The 18,565-nt window shown below is 42.3% G+C and overlaps 1 protein-coding gene across 6 annotated transcripts in view; it reads left to right on the top strand.

The window, feature by feature from the left end:
* Positions 1-18,565, top strand: part of rb1cc1 (RB1-inducible coiled-coil 1) — a 172,384-nt gene that overhangs the window by 56,544 nt on the left and 97,275 nt on the right. For all 6 annotated transcript variants that reach the window (XM_067979953.1, XM_067979947.1, XM_067979928.1 and 3 more), the window contains 4 exons: positions 4,858-5,044; positions 5,142-5,223; positions 8,712-8,776; positions 10,052-10,155. In XM_067979953.1, coding sequence (XP_067836054.1) covers positions 4,858-5,044; positions 5,142-5,223; positions 8,712-8,776; positions 10,052-10,155 — 438 coding nt within the window. The remainder of the gene's footprint in view (positions 1-4,857; positions 5,045-5,141; positions 5,224-8,711; positions 8,777-10,051; positions 10,156-18,565) is intronic.

The raw sequence follows: 18,565 nt of genomic DNA, 5'->3' as shown, positions 1-18,565 counted from the left end.
AAGCAGGACAAATCCAATCCGGCCAATTACCGCCCCATCAGTCTACTCTCAATCATCAGCAAAGTGATGGAAGGTGTCGTCGACAGTGCTATCAAGCGGCACTTACTCACCAATAACCTGCTTACCAATGCTCAGTTTGGGTTCCGCCAGGACCACTCGGCTCCAGACCTCATCACAGCCTTGGTCCAAACATGGACAAAAGAGCTGAATTCCAGAGGTGAGGTGAGAGTGACTGCCCTTGACATCAAGGCAGCATTTGACCGAGTGTGGCACCAAGGAGCCCTAGTAAAATTGAAGTCAATGGGAATCAGGGGGAAATCTCTCCAGAGGCTGGAGTCATACCTAGCACAAAGGAAGATGGTAGTGGTTGTTGGAGGCCAATCATCTCAGCTCCAGGACTTTGCTGCAGGAGTTCCTCAGGGCAGTCTCCTTGGCCCAACCATCTTCAGCTGCTTCATCAATGACCTTCCCTCCATGATAAGGTCAGAAATGGGGATGTTCGTTGATGATTGCAAGTTTAAGCTCCATTCGCAACCCCTCAAATAACGAAGCAGTCCGAGCCCGCATGCACCAAGACCTGGACAACATCCAGGCTTGGACTGATAAGTGGCAAGTAACATTCGTGTCAGACAAGTGCCAGGCAATGACATCTCCAACAAGAGAGAGTCTAACCACCTCCCCATCAACATCCTGGGGGACACCATTGACCAGAAACTTAACTAGACCAGCTATATAAATACTGTGGCTACAAGAGCAGGTCAGAGGCTGGGTATTCTGCGGCAAGTGACTCACCTCCTGACTCCCCAAAGCCTTTCCACCATCTGTAAGACACAAGTCAGGAGTGTGATGGAATACTCTCCACTTGCCTGGATGAGTGCAGCTCCAACAACACTCACAAGCTCGACACCATCCAGGACAAAGCAGCCCGCTTGATTGGCACCCCATCCATCACCCTAAACATTCACTCCCTTCACTACTGGCGCACAGTGGCTGCAGTGTGTACCATCCACAAGATGCACTGCAGCAATTCGCCAAGGCTTCTTCGACAGCATCTCCCAAACCCGGATCTCTACCACCTAGAAGGACAAGAGCAGCAGGCACATGGGAACACCACCACCTGCACGTTCCCCTCCAAGTCACACACCTTCCCGACTTGGAAATATATTGCCGTTCCTTCATCGCTGGGTCAAAATCTTGGAACTCCCTTCCTAACAGCACTGTGGGAAAACAGTCACCACATGGACTGCAGCGGTTCAAAAAAGCGGCTCACCACCACCTTCTCAAGGGCAATTAGGGATGGGCAATAAATGCCGGCCTCGCCAGCGACGCCCACATCCCATGAACGAATAGTAAAAATAAAATTATATGTTCAAGCCCAGAGTGGGTAACTTCTGACTTGAGCAAGAGTCATACCAACTGAGCCAATTGACAGAAAAGTGGAGATACTGCAGGCAAGTTGCAAACTATACGTATGGAATTTAATTGTCACCATAACTGATAATCTGTCAAACTCAATGCTTCGATCCAATCATTTGAAAGCTGCTATCAAGTTAACAACATTTTTGTTCCAGTGGAGAAGAATTATCCAGTGGCATGAGGATTAAGCTACAAATCCAATTTACAAGGTTGTTCAACTATTGCTTTATTCTGAATAATGATCGGAAATGTAGCTCAATTTAAGTAAGAGTATGTGTACATATCTGTCGCTCTATCGATCGATCTTGGAATTCTGTTGGGTGAATGAATTCTGTCTGATTCCATCCCATTCCTAAATATTGTAAGGAGATATGAAAGGAGCTTGATGTATTGGGTTCTTAATTTAAAATTGTGGTTTTCATCCTTGCAAGCTACTGCTAACTTTCTTTGAACAAAATGTTATGATAGATGTGAGATTATATCTGAAGAAAATATTGCTGCGAGCCACTTGTTTAGCTGGAGAGTAGTGGTACTTGAGTCATGGGATGTTGAAGCTCTTTTTTCTCATGTCGCTGCTGCTTGCCTAGTTTGTCGCTTCTAGTGAAACATTACCATTTTATTTAGACGAAGAATTAGTGGCATCTTGCATTCATTGTCCAGCCTGTTGTATTGTACTGTTATATAAAAAGGGCACTCTCCTATTAAGGTGGATGGGGCCAAGAGTATTTGTCAGTGCTTTCAACTAATTGCTTCCAGTGCAAATATAACTGGTCAGTAAGCAGGATCCTACACTGGCTGGAAGATTGTATTATATTGTGCTACGAATTAGCTGGGCATGTGACTCCAAGTGCATTTAGAACACCTTCCGGTAGGGTTTTGGTTCTCTATTCCTTGTAGCTTTATGTGGAGGACTGGTTTTGGTGAGTGGAGTATAATAAATGATGGCCAAATTGCTTACTTTAGGAAGATGGATAGTCCATCTACCATAGCATCAGCTTTCAGCTCCTTTTGAACCAAGTGAAACATGAGAGGGGACAGGGAAAAAAGTGGAAAACAACCAGTGAAACAGTACAGAGAGTGTTTTTTTCAAAAGAACATTTTGTCTGTGAGCAATGCTATGGGTAACAATCTACTAGTTCCAAATGTGGATCACAAGATAATTACAGATGAGGTACGGCATTTAGCCCATTTTAATTCATTCTTAGAGAGATCCTAACGTCCCATCTGTTAATTGTATCCTTGTGGTTTATATCAATTAGTGTTAATTGTATTCAGGTGGTGCATATCAATTGAGAACTCTTGTATCCATTTAGAAGAGAGCTGATCTAGGGTGTAATGTGGAGTTCTGTTAATAAAGCCTTGTAAGCAACTGAAGACTAGGCTCTAGTAGTCTATCCTTCACCACCTGACTCTCCAATTTATAACACCATTAGTTGTAGCATCCAATTGTTTCTTAATTTATTCAAATTTTTGCCTTTACTACTCTATCTGTAAGTTTATTTCACATGCTGATTACTGTGTGAAGAGGAATTTCCTGATATCAGTCCTAAAATTACCTTTTACTAGTGTGAACCTATGTCCTTGTTCTACTTCAAAAATTTAAAATAATATTCCGGGTTAACTTTTTCTATACCCTTGACAATCTTGTATATCTCAATAAGATCACCTCTGAGACGCCACCTTTCTAAGCTGAAAAGTCCAAATCCTGCTCATAACTCACCCCAAGTCTGTCCAGTCTTTTCTCATAACTCAAATGAACCATGTGGATCTTCCCTGCACTCTGTATTTCTTGGCAACTAGAACAGAACATAGTATTCAAAGTGTGGTCCGATCAAAGCACTATACAGTATAATCATTACCTCCTCTGACTTGTATTCCAAATAAACTACATGGTCAAAGCAGTAGAATTAACATTTAATTAGCTTTGTTGATTGTTGCTCTGTATTACTTGGATATACTTAATGTCAAGTTTATTAAGGCTCCTCTGTCTCTCTCAACTTCATCCTTGGCTATTTCAATGCCATTCATGGACTATGCACATGGCCTACCTTTCCTTTCGATGTGTAGCACTTTTCACTTCACTTGTCTGCATTAAATTTCATCCACCATTGTTCTGCCCACTTGCACATTCTATCCAATTCATTCTGTAATTTCTGATTTGCCTCCTCTAATTCCACTGCTCTCCTAGTTTGGTATCATCTGCAAATTTGATCACTTTGCATCATGTCTCTGAATCCAGGTCATTGATCTAAATTAGAAACAGTAGTGGCCCTTGAGGCACCCCAATCACTACTAACTCTTCTCCCCACCCCCTCCCCTCCCACTCTGACAACTCCTCAAACAAGTTCTTGTTTCCTACCCTTCAACCAGTTTCTTATCCATTCCCAGAGTTTACCCTGAGTCCCACAGCTTTTAATCTAAATAATAGCCTTTCATGTGGAACTTTGGTGTAAGCCTTTTGGAAGTTAAGGTACACCATGTCAGAGGTTATTATAGTCTACTTGGGTTGTCACTTCCTCAAAGAAGTCAAGGTTGATCAAGTAGGATCTTCCCCTTCTGAATCCATGCTCACTGCTGTTAAGTAGGTTGTTCTACAGATGGTTCTCGTGGAAACTCCTGATTGATTGTATTATTTTGCATGGACTGAAAATAAGACTAATGGGTCAGTAGTTGCTTGTATCTGTTTCGTCACCTTTTTTGAATATGAGCACCACATTAGCCTGTTTCCAATCTACTGTACTCCCTGGTGTCTGGTGACTACCTCATGATGATTAGTGCTTCATAAATCTCCTCCCTTCTCATTTTGAGCGCACTCAGATAAATACATATATCTCTGGATTTGTTTGTTTTAAAAACATTTTGCCTGTTTAGAATTTCCATCCCGTATAGATAAATAAATGATATGCATTGTGAGGTTGGTAGGCTGGTATTTATAGTAGCTTTGTGTTGTGTTTGTTGGTGCCTTTGGTTGAAAAGAATTGAAAATTACACCAGTGTTGGATTCTCTTGTAAAATGTAGGGGAGATATTTGATTTTAATCAGAAATATTTTAAAGAGAAATGTGCACTAACGATTTTCCTCATTGGATTAGAATCCTCACTGGTGGTATATAGATTCATATTATACCTTTTTATGTGAATACTGGTTTACTATATAAACTGGTACTTTTTATTTAAATTGCACGGACTTTGGTTGTTAAAGCTTTTTAAAATCTGTAATTCAGCCATAGGTGGAACATTTATTTCCTACAAACGTGACTTCAAAAAGTGCTTTCAGATATTTCAGTGTAATATATCAATTATGACAAACTAGTTATATTTGTCAGAATTCAACTGTAGATGTTTTTCGATGAATTTCACTGCTTTCAAGAACTTTCCAGACCTTTTGATGTTTCAAGATTGCATAGTGATTTGGCACTGATTCTGTTAATGTCTTTGTTAGGTGGTGCTGTTATGTGATGCTTCACGCAGATCAGAATGGTGAAAAACTCCAAGCTTTGCTAAGGCTTCTGACAGAACTGCAAGAGAGAGTGCGGGTTGTTGAGGCACTTAGCACTGTCCCTCAAATGTACTGCCTAGCTGTTGTGGAGGTAGTAAGGCGGAAAATGTTCACTAAACATTACAGGGAGGTATGTTAACCAATTCTGAATCTCCAGGTAACGTTTCTATGCTTATCCAGAAATTAGAAATAAACAAATGATTTAACAATTTTTTTTAACTTTAAAGTGGGCCAGTGCTCTTGTGAAAGAAGGGAAACAACTCCATGAAGCTGAGCGAGCGAAAAGGGAATCATTTGGAAAGCTGTTTAGTAAGTTATTTTCTCCATTACCCAGGTTAATTGCATTAAGAGGCATACTGGGAAGCATTAGTGATCTGTACTTGATAATTAACTTACGACTAATTTATCATCTTTCTGTTATTTAAATGACCCCAAATCTGTTTTCTTATTTCAGTTTTCTGCTTTGCATATATTTGCTCTCATAACCATTTTATAATTTAACGAATACAATTTTGCCGACTGTATTTTGTGTGTGTGTGTGTGTGTGTGTGTGTGTGTTCTTCAATATGTTGCACTTGATGAGCCATATTTTTAAATAATTTCCACAGCATTCTGCAGCAAAATAATTTTCAGGTGTTAACAACTTACACTTGCGTAGCAACACATCCGATGGTGTTCCTAAAGAGATGGATTGGACCCCTGTGCTCGCTGACCTACGTTGGCTCCCAGTCTGGCAACGCCTTGATTTTAAAATTCTCATCCTCGTTTTTAAATCCCTCCATGGTCTTGCCCTTGCCTATCTCAGTAACCTCATGCAGCCCTACAACCCTCCAAGATCTCTGCGCGTCTCCATTTCTGGCCTCCAGCGCATCCCCGATTTTCATCGCTCCACCATTGGTGGCCGTGCCTTCAGCTGCCTAGGCCCTAAGCTCTGGAATTCCCTCCCTAAACCACTCTGCCTCTCTACCTCTCTCTCCTCCTTTAAGAGGCTCCTTAAAATCTACCTCTTTGACCAAGCTTTTGGTAACCTGTCCTAATATCTCCTTATGTGGCTCGGTGTTAAATTTTCATAGAATAGTTATGGCACAGAAGGAGGCCATTCGGCCCATTGATCCCATGCCGGCTCTTTGTAAAAGCAATCCAGTTAGTTCCATTCCCCCGCTCTTTCCCCATAACTCTACAAATTTTTTCCTTTCACGTATTTATCCAATTCCTTTTTGAAAGCGACGATTGAATCTGCTTCCACCACCCTTTCAGGCAGCGCTCTCCAGATCATAACTACTCGCTGCGTAAAAAAGTTTTTCCTCATGTCACCTTTGGTTCTTTTGCCAGTCACCTTAAACCTGTGTCCTCCGGTTCTCGACCCTTCCGCCAATGGGAATAGTGTCTCTTTATTTGCTTCACCTAAAACCTTCATGATTTTGAATAATTCTGTCAAATCTCCTCTTAACCTTCTCTGCTCTAAGGAGAACAACCCCAGCTTCTCTGGTCTATCCACGTAACTGAAGTCCCCCATCTCTGGAGCCATTTTAGCAAATCTCTTCTGCACCCTCTCTAAGGCCTTCACGTCCTTCCTAAAGTGCGGTGCCCAGAATTGGACACAATACTCCAGTTGCAGCTGAACTAGTGCTTTATAAAGGTTCAACGTAACTTCTTTGCTTTTGTACTCTCTGCCTCTATATTTATAAAGCCCAGGATCTAGTATGCTTTTTTAACTGCTTTCTCAACCTGTCCTGCAACCTTCAAAGATTTGTGCACATATACTCCCTGGTCTCTCTGTTCCTGCACCCACTTTAGAATTGTACCATTTAGTTTATATTGCCCCATCTCATTCTTCCTGTCAAAATGTATCACTTTGCACTTCTCTGCATTAAATTTCATCTGCCATGTGTCCACTCATTCCACCAGTCTATGTCCTTTTGAAGTATTACTATCCTCCTCACTGTTTACTATACCTCCAAGTTTTGTGTCATCTGCAAATTTTGAAATTGTGTCCTGCACACCCGAGTCCAAGTCATTAATAACTATCAAAAAAAAGCAGTGGTCCTAGTACTGACCTGAAGAACACCACTGTATAACTTCCTCGGGTCTGAAAAACAACCGTTCACCACTACTCTCTGTTTTATGTCACTTAGCTAATTTTGTATCCATGCTGCCACTGCCCCTTTTATTCCATGGGCTTCAATTTTGCTGACAAGCCTATTATGTGGCACTTTATCAAATGTCTTTTGAAAGTCCATATACACAACATCAACCCCATTGCCCTTGTCAACAAACTCAATCAAGTTAGGTAAACATAATTTGCCTTTAACAAATCTGTGCTGGCTTTTCTTTATTAATCCGCACTTGTCCAAGTGACTTAATTTTGTCCCAAATTATCATTTTGTTTGATAACGCTCCTGTGAAGCGCCTTGGGACATTTTACTATGTTAAAGGTGCTATATAAATACAAGTTGTTGGATACCAATCAGGAATAGAGAGAAAGTTTGAGGAGGTGTTTGAAGGTGTGGTTGAAAAGAGCGATTTTGCAGAGGCTTTTGAAGGTGGAGAGAGATGTAGCAAGACAAAGGGGTTTAGGAAGAGAATTTCAGAAGTGCAGGTCTTTGGCGCTGGAATTTCCATCACTGGTGGATTCACTGGAGTCTGGAAACAAGAGTGCAGGTGCATGCTGGGCCATGGCGCTGAACAATGTCGCATTGGTAGAGTTGAGGGATGCTAGGAGGGATTTTTAAACAAGAAGATATTTAGGATGCTGGTGAGCAAGTGGAGGTCAGCAAAGACTCGGGGAATGAAGAGTGGGATTTGTTTGTGTTAAAATGTGGGCAGTGGAATTCTGGATGAGGTTGGAGTTTTTGCAGATTAGAAATTGGGCGTTGGATACAAGGGTATTGGTAAGTTAAAATGAGTAAATAAGGGATTTAGTGGCAGTGTGGGTGATCTAGGTGAGGTAGAGACTGAGTGAGTGATGTTTCGGTGGGGTTTGAAGTTCAGCTCATGCTCATGGTTGTACACTTTTGGATTCCAGCTTAACTGGTGCTGGAATGGGATGGCCTCAGTGGGGATGGAGTTTTATGTAATGAGAACTAAACAGATTGGCGTGGTCTTGCCAATGTTTAGCTGGATGAAATTTAGGCTCATCCGTGGTTTGATATCTGACAGACATTTGCACAGTAATGGTTGTCGGCCTAGAGAGATGAAGATACATATAACAACTGATCCTATGCTTGTGAATAATATAGCCAAGGGGCAGCATGTGCCTGAGCATCTCGGACGATGCTAAACACAGATCACGTTACTTTTTGTTGTGAATTTTCTCCCTCCACCTCTCCTGAGGATGTTAACTTCTTGCTAGGAAACTGTTTCATGAACACAGTTTTTCCTGTGGTACACTGCCCAAGTGGTCATTGTTTATGTATGAGCTCTGACAGAGTGCATGATGCCTATTCATCTGAAGGATGTTGTAACCAAACCTGATCCTGCCTTCACCCAACATACGCTTCCAGTGGGGGGTGTTGAGTCAGGAGCAGGAACCTTGGCTGACCTTTTCTCCCCCTCTTCCTAACCTAGTGGTGCTGTGGCTAATTGTTGTGGCTCCATTGCTCAGCAGAAATTGGAATTGAACCAGAGACTTTCCTGTTCTGGCTCGCCCACCATTGCCTTATCCAGCTGAGCCATTGGGGACTCTCTCTGCTCACTTTTCTATTAATATTTTTTGTTCAAATAACTTTCATGTAAATTTTCAGGAGTTTTCAAGTCTACCAACTGTATATTTATACTGAGGCTTCTCCCCCCCACAGGAAGATCATTTCTTAGAAATCGCTTGTTTAAGGGGCTTGACTCTTGGCCACCATCATCTTTTTGTGTACGTATAAATAATTTTTGTCTGAACAATCAATGTATTAAATTTACTAGAATTTTTATATTATTGAGCTTCTGCAGTAAGATATTTGCTGCACTTAAAAAAAAAAATGTTTGAATCATAAGCTTCTGTACGCTCCATACAAAGTTATGGTTATCTAAATGAAAATTGCTAATGTAATTGAAAACTGAATTGTTCTCTGCTGTTTAACTTTGCAAGAAAAGCTTTTGTTTAGTAAAATGTATATCTGTGTATGAATTCATTTTGAGAGTGAATAGGACTGAATATAACTCTTTAGCTGTGAACCAATGAGTTGTGTAGGTCCTGATCATGAGTATATGGGTTGAACTGGCTTGCTAACAGGTATAACCTGTGAGACCACACTTGTATCTTAATCCAATCTGTTATAATAACAGAGGCTTTATTACCTCTGACTTGAAGTGAATTGGCTTTCACCTCTCTTCAGAAGACTTTGTCCAGTCATGAAAGTTCTTTTTAGCAGGTACTGGCATTAGAAATTGTCTTTGGGTAATGGTCACAATAAGCAGCAATTTAATTTTTTGCTTTTTTTTAATTAAACGTAATAGTATAAATTCTCAGTGCTTGCATGCTCCCGTAGTGCTAACTGCCAGGACAAGGCCCTCTTCAGGCTTTAATTCCTTCCTAAACTACTGATTTTAAACTTTTTTTTACAGTACTAATTTGTTGTGCATTGAAAATTTAGAATAGTGCTAGGAACACTTAATTTTTGATACCGCCGGTACTGGTTTTAATTCCAGAACCTGGTTTTTTTGGGTGTTGTGAAAAGTTGGCATTGAGTTACCATGCCCTTTGTATACTGTTTTCTAGCAAGGGAAAACTGAGCTTTCTGCACGCGTACTTAATGCAGCCACAGACCTTGGGTCGCCAGCCCCTGAGTACCAGCAATCATGTAGGATAGTCAGCTTTTAATTGTAGGAAGCTTGAAGGCAACCATTGCAAAGCCAAAATGTGACACTATCTCTCCCTAGTAGACTTACACCTAACCAAAGTGTTGGGCTGCAGTTCTGGTGTTCATCTTTTGTCATGAAGTGGAAATTGCACAGCGATGTTAACTGCCTTCTGAAAGGTGTTATTTTCAAAGTATTAATTAAAGCAATTCTAGGATGGAGTGGGCTAGAGAATGAGTCCCAGTTCCTCCACCTAACCAATTACATAAATGAGAAACCATTAAATCAGTCCATGATTTAAGTATATTTTGCAACAACAGCGTTAAATTGTTAACTTTTATTGTTGCAGACACACAAGCCTCGGAAGTTTGACTTTGAGCTTCCTGATATATCCTTAGCTGACCTGCAGTTTCTGCAGTCCTGCTGTCCTTCAGAAGTTCAGCCTTTCCTCAGGTAACTTGCACAGTTGAATATTACACGAGCTTGTAGCTTTATTCAATTATAATGTGAAACAATCCAGGATTATAATGGCCTAGGCTTAGTTCACTTGTGTAAAACTATTCCTTTAAGCCAAATATGACTTTAAAATGCTTAATTATGCATGTTCTCTTGATGGGACCTGCTATTTTTCTACTGTGTTTGGGATACTGAAAGAGGAATTGAAATTGTGCATTGTCATTCTAATTTTTATGGTATTCCAAAGATGGAAATTCCCTTTATTAAAATTTTTTTGTAACTTGGACATTAAAAAATGCAATTTCTTTTTGGCTCTAGTTGAAATATGATTTTTAATCTGGGAGGAGAAAAAGCTCCCAAGCATTCCCAGTGGAATGTGTCCCAGTGAAACTTTTTTTGAACTGTCCTGAGCAGCAGGTGAATTTCAAAATTGTTTTTTTGTTAAGCTTATGTTCTTAAGGCTGAATATGTTTTATGTGGAAAAAACTTGGGTAGTGTCAGTTTAGCTCCATTGATAGTATTCTTTCATCTGGGGTAGAAGGTTGTGTGTTTGAGCCTCAACAGTACATGAGCTCATAATTTAGGCTGTCTCCAGTCCAGTACCAGGGAAGTGGTATACAGTTGTTACCAGTGCCACCCTTCGAATTAGATGTTAAGGGTTCGGTTTGTCTATTCAAGTGGTTGTTAAAAATCCCATGGCATTATTCGAGGACGAGCAGGGCATCCTTCTTGCATTCTGGCTAAAGTCCCATCCGCAGCCAGTATGATTCCTCATTTAGGTTACAATGGTAGTCACTTGCTGGAAGCTGTCTTACAGCTAGAATGGGAAATTAATGATTCACCTGTAGAGCAATTTAGGCCTCACAGTTGACTTATTGGAAGTGATATCTGTCTAACTTACATAGTTTTTAATAATCACTTTGTATGGAAAAGTCAGTAGATTGCAAAATAATTACATTTCATCCTTTACAAAATAATTGTGAAACACATTAAATATACTGACTTTCAGCTGCCTAAGCCCGAAGCTCTGGAATTCTATCCCTAAACCTCTCTGCCTCTCAACCTCTCTTTCCTCCTTTAAGACGCACCTTAAAACCTACCTCTTTGACCAGCCCTGTCCTAATATCTCCTTATGTGGCTCGGTGTCAAATTTTGTTTGTTAATGCTCCTGTGAAGCGCCTTGGGACATTTTACTACGTTAAAGGCGCTATATAAATGCAAGTTGTTGTTGAAGATGAGTAAATTATAACAATCAATAGAGCAAGAAAAATCTCGTAAGGTACAAGGCAAGAGCTGGAAAATGGAATTAGAGTAGATAGCTCCGATATGGAACCTGCACAGAAATAAAAGTGATGGGATAAATATTCTTTGTTGAAATCTCTGATTCTATGAGCTGTCTTTTATTTGCAATCATTCCTTTTCGAGGAATATGAATTGCAGTCCTTCGTTCTTGAGGGCTAGCATCTTACTCTTTTTAAGGATTTCGGTACAGCTCATTGCGGTTGACAACTTAGTGTGAGATTCAGTGCGAGAACATCCAGTGGCAACAATTTGAGATGTATCTTGACTGTAAGGTAGTCTTGGCATAAGTCCTCTGATCTGCTTGTGACCAGTGATGAACAAGTTCTATCATCTGATTGTGACGGGTATTTCTCCAATCCACCCTGGCCTCAAAATTGTCGAAGTTGCCCACTGGTTATAGTACATGGGGCTAATTTATTTGTATTTAAAGGTGATTGAATGATGAATGTTGATTGCCTACCTTCTACATGGTCTTCCTTGTGCTGTGATCATAGTTGATTTCCTATGCTCCTTTCCTTGTCTCTGGTCTGGGGTGCTTGGAGCTTTATTATTCACATAGAATTTACAGCACAGAAACAGGCTGTTCGGCCAACTGGTCTATGCTGTTGATTTTATACTCCACACGAGTCCCCTCCCACCAACTTCATCTAACCCTATCAGTGTATCCTTCTATTCCTCTCTTCCTCGTGTACTTATCTAGCTTCCCCTTATGTATCTTTATCCACATAACAGGGTATCTGTTTATCTGTTTGGGGAGGCACATAAGGATATTGTTCCCTTAAATCTAATCCATGTTTAGGGCCTCTCCCTTTTTAGCCATACATTATAAGTTGAAGAGCTAGACCGGCACAAGTGTTGGGCTGAATGTTCTCCATTTGTGCTATAATTTCCATGATTAGTCCAGTGACTGTTCTATAGGTGAATGCGGCAACCACTTTGTGCACAGCAAGAAGTCACAAACAGCAGTAAGATGAATAATTAGTTAACTTGTTTTTGGTGGTATTGGTTGAGGGATGATTATGGTTAAGACACAGCTAGAACTTCTTGCCTTTTGAATTGTACTGTGGAATCTCACGTCCAACTAAACCACTGGAAACTAGCTTCGGGATCCTTGACAGTGCAGCACTTCCTCAATACTGGACTGTTGTCTTGCCCTAGACTATTTGCTCAAGTGCTGGAGCATGAATGCACAATTTTCTCCTGTCATCAGCATTGATTCTGGTTGAAATGGTTTCAGTTGTGTTTTGTATCTTTCCTTTCATGTTTTTGAAAGTTAACAGAATTAGAAATTTTTTTGGAATCTTTTGACCTGTGGACTTGTACAAGATATCAAGTCTTCTACGGTCTGGTTTTGTTGATGCCTGTACGCATCGGCCTACCAGACCGTCAGTTTGTTACCAGTTAACTTGTAATTTGGTCTATAGTTCATGCTGACCTGCATCGAATGCAATGAAAACTTTGTGGTGACAGATGCTAACAGAATGTGTTGCATGACATCCCAAAATGCAAGTTCTGTGGGAGAGTTTGGTGTGATGGTCTCATTAAAAAGAAGGCTGTCTTGACAAAAAAAAAATCCAACAACCATTTCTCTAGGCATTAACCTGAAGTTACAAGAGTGCTTCCTTATGTGTCCTGGAGAGGAGGTTTCCTTAAGGACTGGAATTACCTTGTGCAACTTCACTTGCAAAGATTATAAAGATAAGGTTTTATCAGGAGGTTCAATATTAATTCATCTAAACCGTGTGACTAAAGCAGGTAGGTTATTGATTGATATTACAGAAGGGTTATCCCTACAAGTGCAGACTTTGGCCCTGATAAAAGCAGTTTTTCCCAGATTGAAAATAATCAGGAATGTGGTTCTGATCAATACCATTATTGACACTTTTGGAGGTTTTTGTTTTGGCCAGAAACATACAGTATCTATCCCTTCATAGGTGCAGAAGTAAGTTGCCCTCCGATGAGCCCTTAATCCAGAATTTTCCTACTGATTCCTTTGGGCCTATGTTGAAAAACCATCACAATTCTCCCCAGATGGATGGCTGATCTGTCCAAATAACTTCAGTGACTGCATTGGTAGCCCTATATCTACTGGCTTTGTTTGTGGGACTAGCATCTTACTATCAGTGCCATTTTTGGCAGTAGTGATGCTTAAGATATCCATGCATGAAGTCTTTGCCACACCTTTCTGATTTAGGGATGATGTCAGATAATTAGAAAGCCACATTGAACAGCTTTGTTGTATTCCTAATTGGACTTGGAGACTAACAGTTAAAATGGCAAAGCGATCACCCCAATTTGCGGTTTGCTGAACATCTCCGCTCAGTCCGCAATCGTAACCCTGACTTTCCGGTTGCTTGCCACTTGAATTCTCTGTCCCACTCCCACTCTGACCTCTCAGTCCTCGGCCTCTTACACTGTTCCAATGAAGCTCAATGGAAGCTCGAGGCACAGCGCCTCATTTTTCAGTTAGGCACTTTACAACCTCCTGGACTCTACATTGATTTCAATAACTTCAACTCATAATCATTGCTTCCATTTTTTTTTCAGACAGTAGGTGCTGGTAATGGTTCTGGTATTGCCATTTACAGCTCCTCTAGACCCATCTTTTGTACCTTTCCTTGTCCCATTACCACCTTCCTTGCCATTTGTCATTTAACCATTCCTGCCCTCCACCCGATCAGACCTTCCCTTTTGTTCTTTCCTGCCCTCCCCCCCCCCCCCCCCCCTCCCCCCCCCCCCCCCCCCCACCCCACTTCGCCTGGCTCTGTACTTGCTTAAGAACTGTTAAATCATAGAAATTTACGTCACAGAAGGAGGCCATTTGGCCCATCGTGTCTGTGCCAGCTGAAAAAGAGCTATCCAGCCTAATCCCACTTTCCAGCTCTTGGTCCGTTGCCTTGTAGGTTATGGCACTTCAAGTGCATATCCAGGTACTTTATAAATGCGATGAGGGTTTCTGCCTCTACCGCCCTTTCAGGCAGTGAGTTCCAGACCACCACCACCCTCCGGATGAAAAAATCTCTCCTCAGCTCCCCTCTAATCCTACCAATTACTTTAAATCTATGCCCCCCTGGTTATTGATCCCTCTGCTAAGGGAAATAGGTCCTTCCTACCAACTCTATCTAGGCCCCTCATAACTTTATACACCTCAATTAAATCTCCCCTCAGCTTCCTCTGTTCTGAAGAAAACTAACCCCACCCTATCCAATCTTTATAGCTAAAATTCTCTAGTCCTGACAACGTCCTCGTAAATCTCCTCTGCACCCTTTCTAGTGCAATCATATCTTTCCTGTAATGTAGTGACCAGAACTATATGCAGTACTCTAGCTGTGGCCTAATTAGTGTTTTATACAGTTCTAGCATAACCTCCTTGCTCTTATATTCTATACCTCGTTAAATAAAGGAAAGTATCCCGTATGCCGCCTTAGCCACCTTATCTACCTGTCCTGCTACCTTCAGGGATCTGTGGACATGCACTCCAAGGTTCCTTTGTTCCTCTACACCTCTCAGTATCCTCCCATTTATTGTTTGCCCTCTCCAAATGCATTACCTCATGCTTCTCCGGATTGAATTCTATTTGCCACTTTTCTGCCCATCTGACCAGTCCATTGATAACTTCCTGCAGTCTACAGCTTTCCTCCTCACAATCAATCTCACAGCCAATGTTAGTATCATCTGCAAACTTCTTAATCATGCCTCCTACATTTAAGTCTAAATCATTGAGATATACCACACAGAAAGCAAGGGACCTAGTTCAGAGCCCTGCAGAACCCCAGTGGAAACAGCCTTCCAGTTAGAAAAACACCTGTCGCCCATTACCCTTTGCTTCCTGCCACTGAGCCAATTTAGGATCCAACTTGCCACTTTCCCTTGGATCCCATGGGGCTTTTACTTTTCTGACCAGTCTGCCATGTGGAACCTTGTCAATCGTCAACTTCTTCCAGTTCTGACAAAAGGTCATTGACCTGAAATGTTAACTCTTTTTCCACAGATGCTGCCTGACTTGCTGAGTATTTCCAGCATTTTCTGTTTTTATTTAAGTAATTTATATATTTGTGTGTGTGTATTTTTTGCCTTACGATATGAGCTTAGTCTGGGCTGCTACAACCTTCATCAATGAACTGAGACACAAATTGAGAACAAGTTCATGGGTACATTAATTTAGGAAATATCATGTAACTGGTGTAGCTACTGAAAGGGGAAAGAATGAGTCTTTGGTGACTTTCATAATTTGTATGTCATTGAAATATTTTTAAACAACAAGGAAAACCGCACCAAAATTATCTGTGCCATGCAATAAAATAGCACAATGCTTAGTACTTCCAAATACACAGTTTAGAATGGTACACAAATGTATTTTATACTTTTGGTTGATGTAATGCTATTTTTTTTCCCCATTATCCTCCACATACCATAGGTAAAGGAAGCATATTGGGGACATTTGTCCTTTTTAAGATGTTTTTCAGCCAGAACCATCATCTTTTCCCATCTCACATTCTACATATGTTCTATACATATTCTGTAATCCTCAATGTTAACTGTTGTCTTCATCAGTGTGATTTGTAATGCTCCCTCTGAATAGTACTGGATCCTCTTGCATTCTTTTTTGAGGGAGAGAACATGTTGCCTTAATACTTCATTAAAGTGAACTTTTTTGAGTTTGAGTAATAGAGATGAAAATTGGATCCATGCTGGATGTACGCATCAAAATTATCTTCACTTGCAAGACTTTTTTGTAATTTTTTTTTATTTGTTCATGGGATGTGGGCATCGCTGGCAAGGCCAGCTTTTATTGCCCACCCCTAATTGCCCTTGAGCAGGTGGTGGTGAGCCGACGCCTTGAACCGCTGCAGTCTGTGTGGTGAAGGTTCTCCCACATTGCTGTTAGGTAGGGAGTTCCAGGATTTTGACCCAGCGATGATGAAGGAATGAGAACCGGCACATGAGAACACCACCACCTGCATGTTCCCCTCCAAGTCGGGATGGTATGTGACTTGGAGGGGAACATGCAGGTGGTGGTGTTCTCATGTGCCTGCTGCCCTTGTCCTTCTAGGTGGTAGAGGTCATGGGTTTGGGAGGTGAGTTGCTGCAGTGCATCCTGTGGATGGTACACACTGCAGCCTCTGTGCGCCGGTGGTGGAGGGAGTGAATGTTTAGGGTGGTGGATGGGGTGCCAATCAAGCGGGCTGCTTTGTCCTGGATGGTGTCGAGCTTCTTGAGTGTTGTTGGAGCTGCACTCATCCAGGCAAGTGGAGAGTATTCCATCACACTCCTGACTTGTGCCTTGTAGATGGTGGAAAGGCTTTGGGGAGTCAGGAGATGAGTCACTCGACGCAGAATACTCAGCCCCTGACCTGCTCTTGTAGCCACAGTATTTATGTGGCTAGCCCAGTTAAGTTTCTGGTCAATGGTGATCCCCAGGATGTTGATGGTGGGGGATTCGGTGATGGTAATGCCATTGAATGTCAAGGGGAGGTGGTTAGATTCTCTCTTGTTGGAGATGGTCATTGCTTGGCACTTGTCTGGCGCGAATGTTACTTGCCACTTATCAGCCCAAGCCTGGATGTTGTCCAGGTCTTGCTGCATCGGGCTTGGACTGCTTCGTTATCTGAGGGGTTGCGAATGGAACTGAACACTGTGCAATCATCAGCGAACATCCCCATTTCTGACCTTATGATGGAGGGAAGGTCATTGATGAAGCAGCTGAAGATGGTTGGGCCAAGGACACTGCCCTGAGGAACTCCTGCAGCAATGCCCTGGGGCTGAGATGATTGGCCCACAACAACCACTACCATCTTCCTTTGTGCTAGGTATGACTCCAGCTACTGGAGAATTTTCCCCCTGATTCCCATTGACTTCAATTTTACTAGGGCTCTTTGGTGCCACACTCTGTCAAATGCTGCCTTGATGTCAAGGGCCGTAACTCTCACCTCACCTCTGGAATTCAGCTCTTTTGTCCATGTTTGGACCAAGGCTGTAATGAGGTCTGGCGCCGAGTGGTCCTGGCGGAACCCAAACTGAGCATCGGTGAGTAAGTGCCGCTTGATAGCACTGTCGACGACACCTTCCATCACTTTGCTGATGATTGAGAGTAGACTGATGGGGTGGCAATTGGCCATATTGGATTTGTCCTGCTTTTTGTGGACAGGACATACCTGGGCAATTTTCCACATTGTCGGGTAGATGCCAGTGTTGTAGCATCACCCATTTAGCACGGTGATAGTGCCACACAACACGTGTGATGGTGTTCAGTGTGAAGACGGGACTTCGCCCCCACAAGGACTGTGGAGTGGTCTCTCCTACCAATACTGTCATGGGCAGATGCATCTGTGATTGGTAGATTGGTGAGGACTAAGTCAAGTAGGTTTTTCCCTCGTGTTGGTTCGTTAAGAATGCTCAGGCCCAGTCTGGCAGCTATATCCTTCGGGGCTCTGCCAGCTCGGTCAGTCGTGGTGCTACCGAGCCACTCTTGATGATGGACATTGAAGTCCCCCACCCAGAGTACATTCTGTGCCCTTGCTACCCTCAGTGCTTCCTCCAAGTGGTGCTCAACATGGAGGACTGATTCATCAGCTGAGGGAGGACGCTATGTGGTAATCAGCAGGAGGATTCGATGCCATGAGATTTCATGGGGTCTGGAGTCCATGTTGAGAACTCCCAGGGCCACTCCCTCCTGACTGTACATCACTGTACCGCCACCTCTGGTGGGTCTGTCCTGCAGGTGGGACAGGATATACCCAGGAATGGTGATGGAAGAGTCTGGGACATTGGCTGAAAGGTATGAATCTGTGAGTATGGCTATGTCAGGCTGTTGCTTGACTGGTCTGTGGGACAGCTCTCCCAATTTTGGCACAAGTCCCCAGATGTTAGTGAGGAGGACTTTGCAGGGTCGACTGGGCTTGGATTGCCTTTGTCGTGTCTGGTGCCTAGTGGTCCGTTGCCGGGTGGTCCATCCAGTTTTATTCTTCTTATGACTTTTCGTAGTGAGATTTTACAACTGAGTGGCTTGCTAGGCCATTTCAGAGGGCAATTAAGAATCAACCATGTTGCTGTGGGTCTCGAGTCACATATCGGCCAGACTGGGTAAGGACAGCAGGTTTCCTTC

Source organism: Heptranchias perlo, chromosome 3 (assembly GCF_035084215.1).
Source record: "Heptranchias perlo isolate sHepPer1 chromosome 3, sHepPer1.hap1, whole genome shotgun sequence".
NCBI lineage: Eukaryota > Metazoa > Chordata > Chondrichthyes > Hexanchiformes > Hexanchidae > Heptranchias > Heptranchias perlo.
The sequence above is the reverse complement of the archived record's forward strand: the minus strand, read 5'-3'. Positions and strand labels throughout refer to the sequence as shown.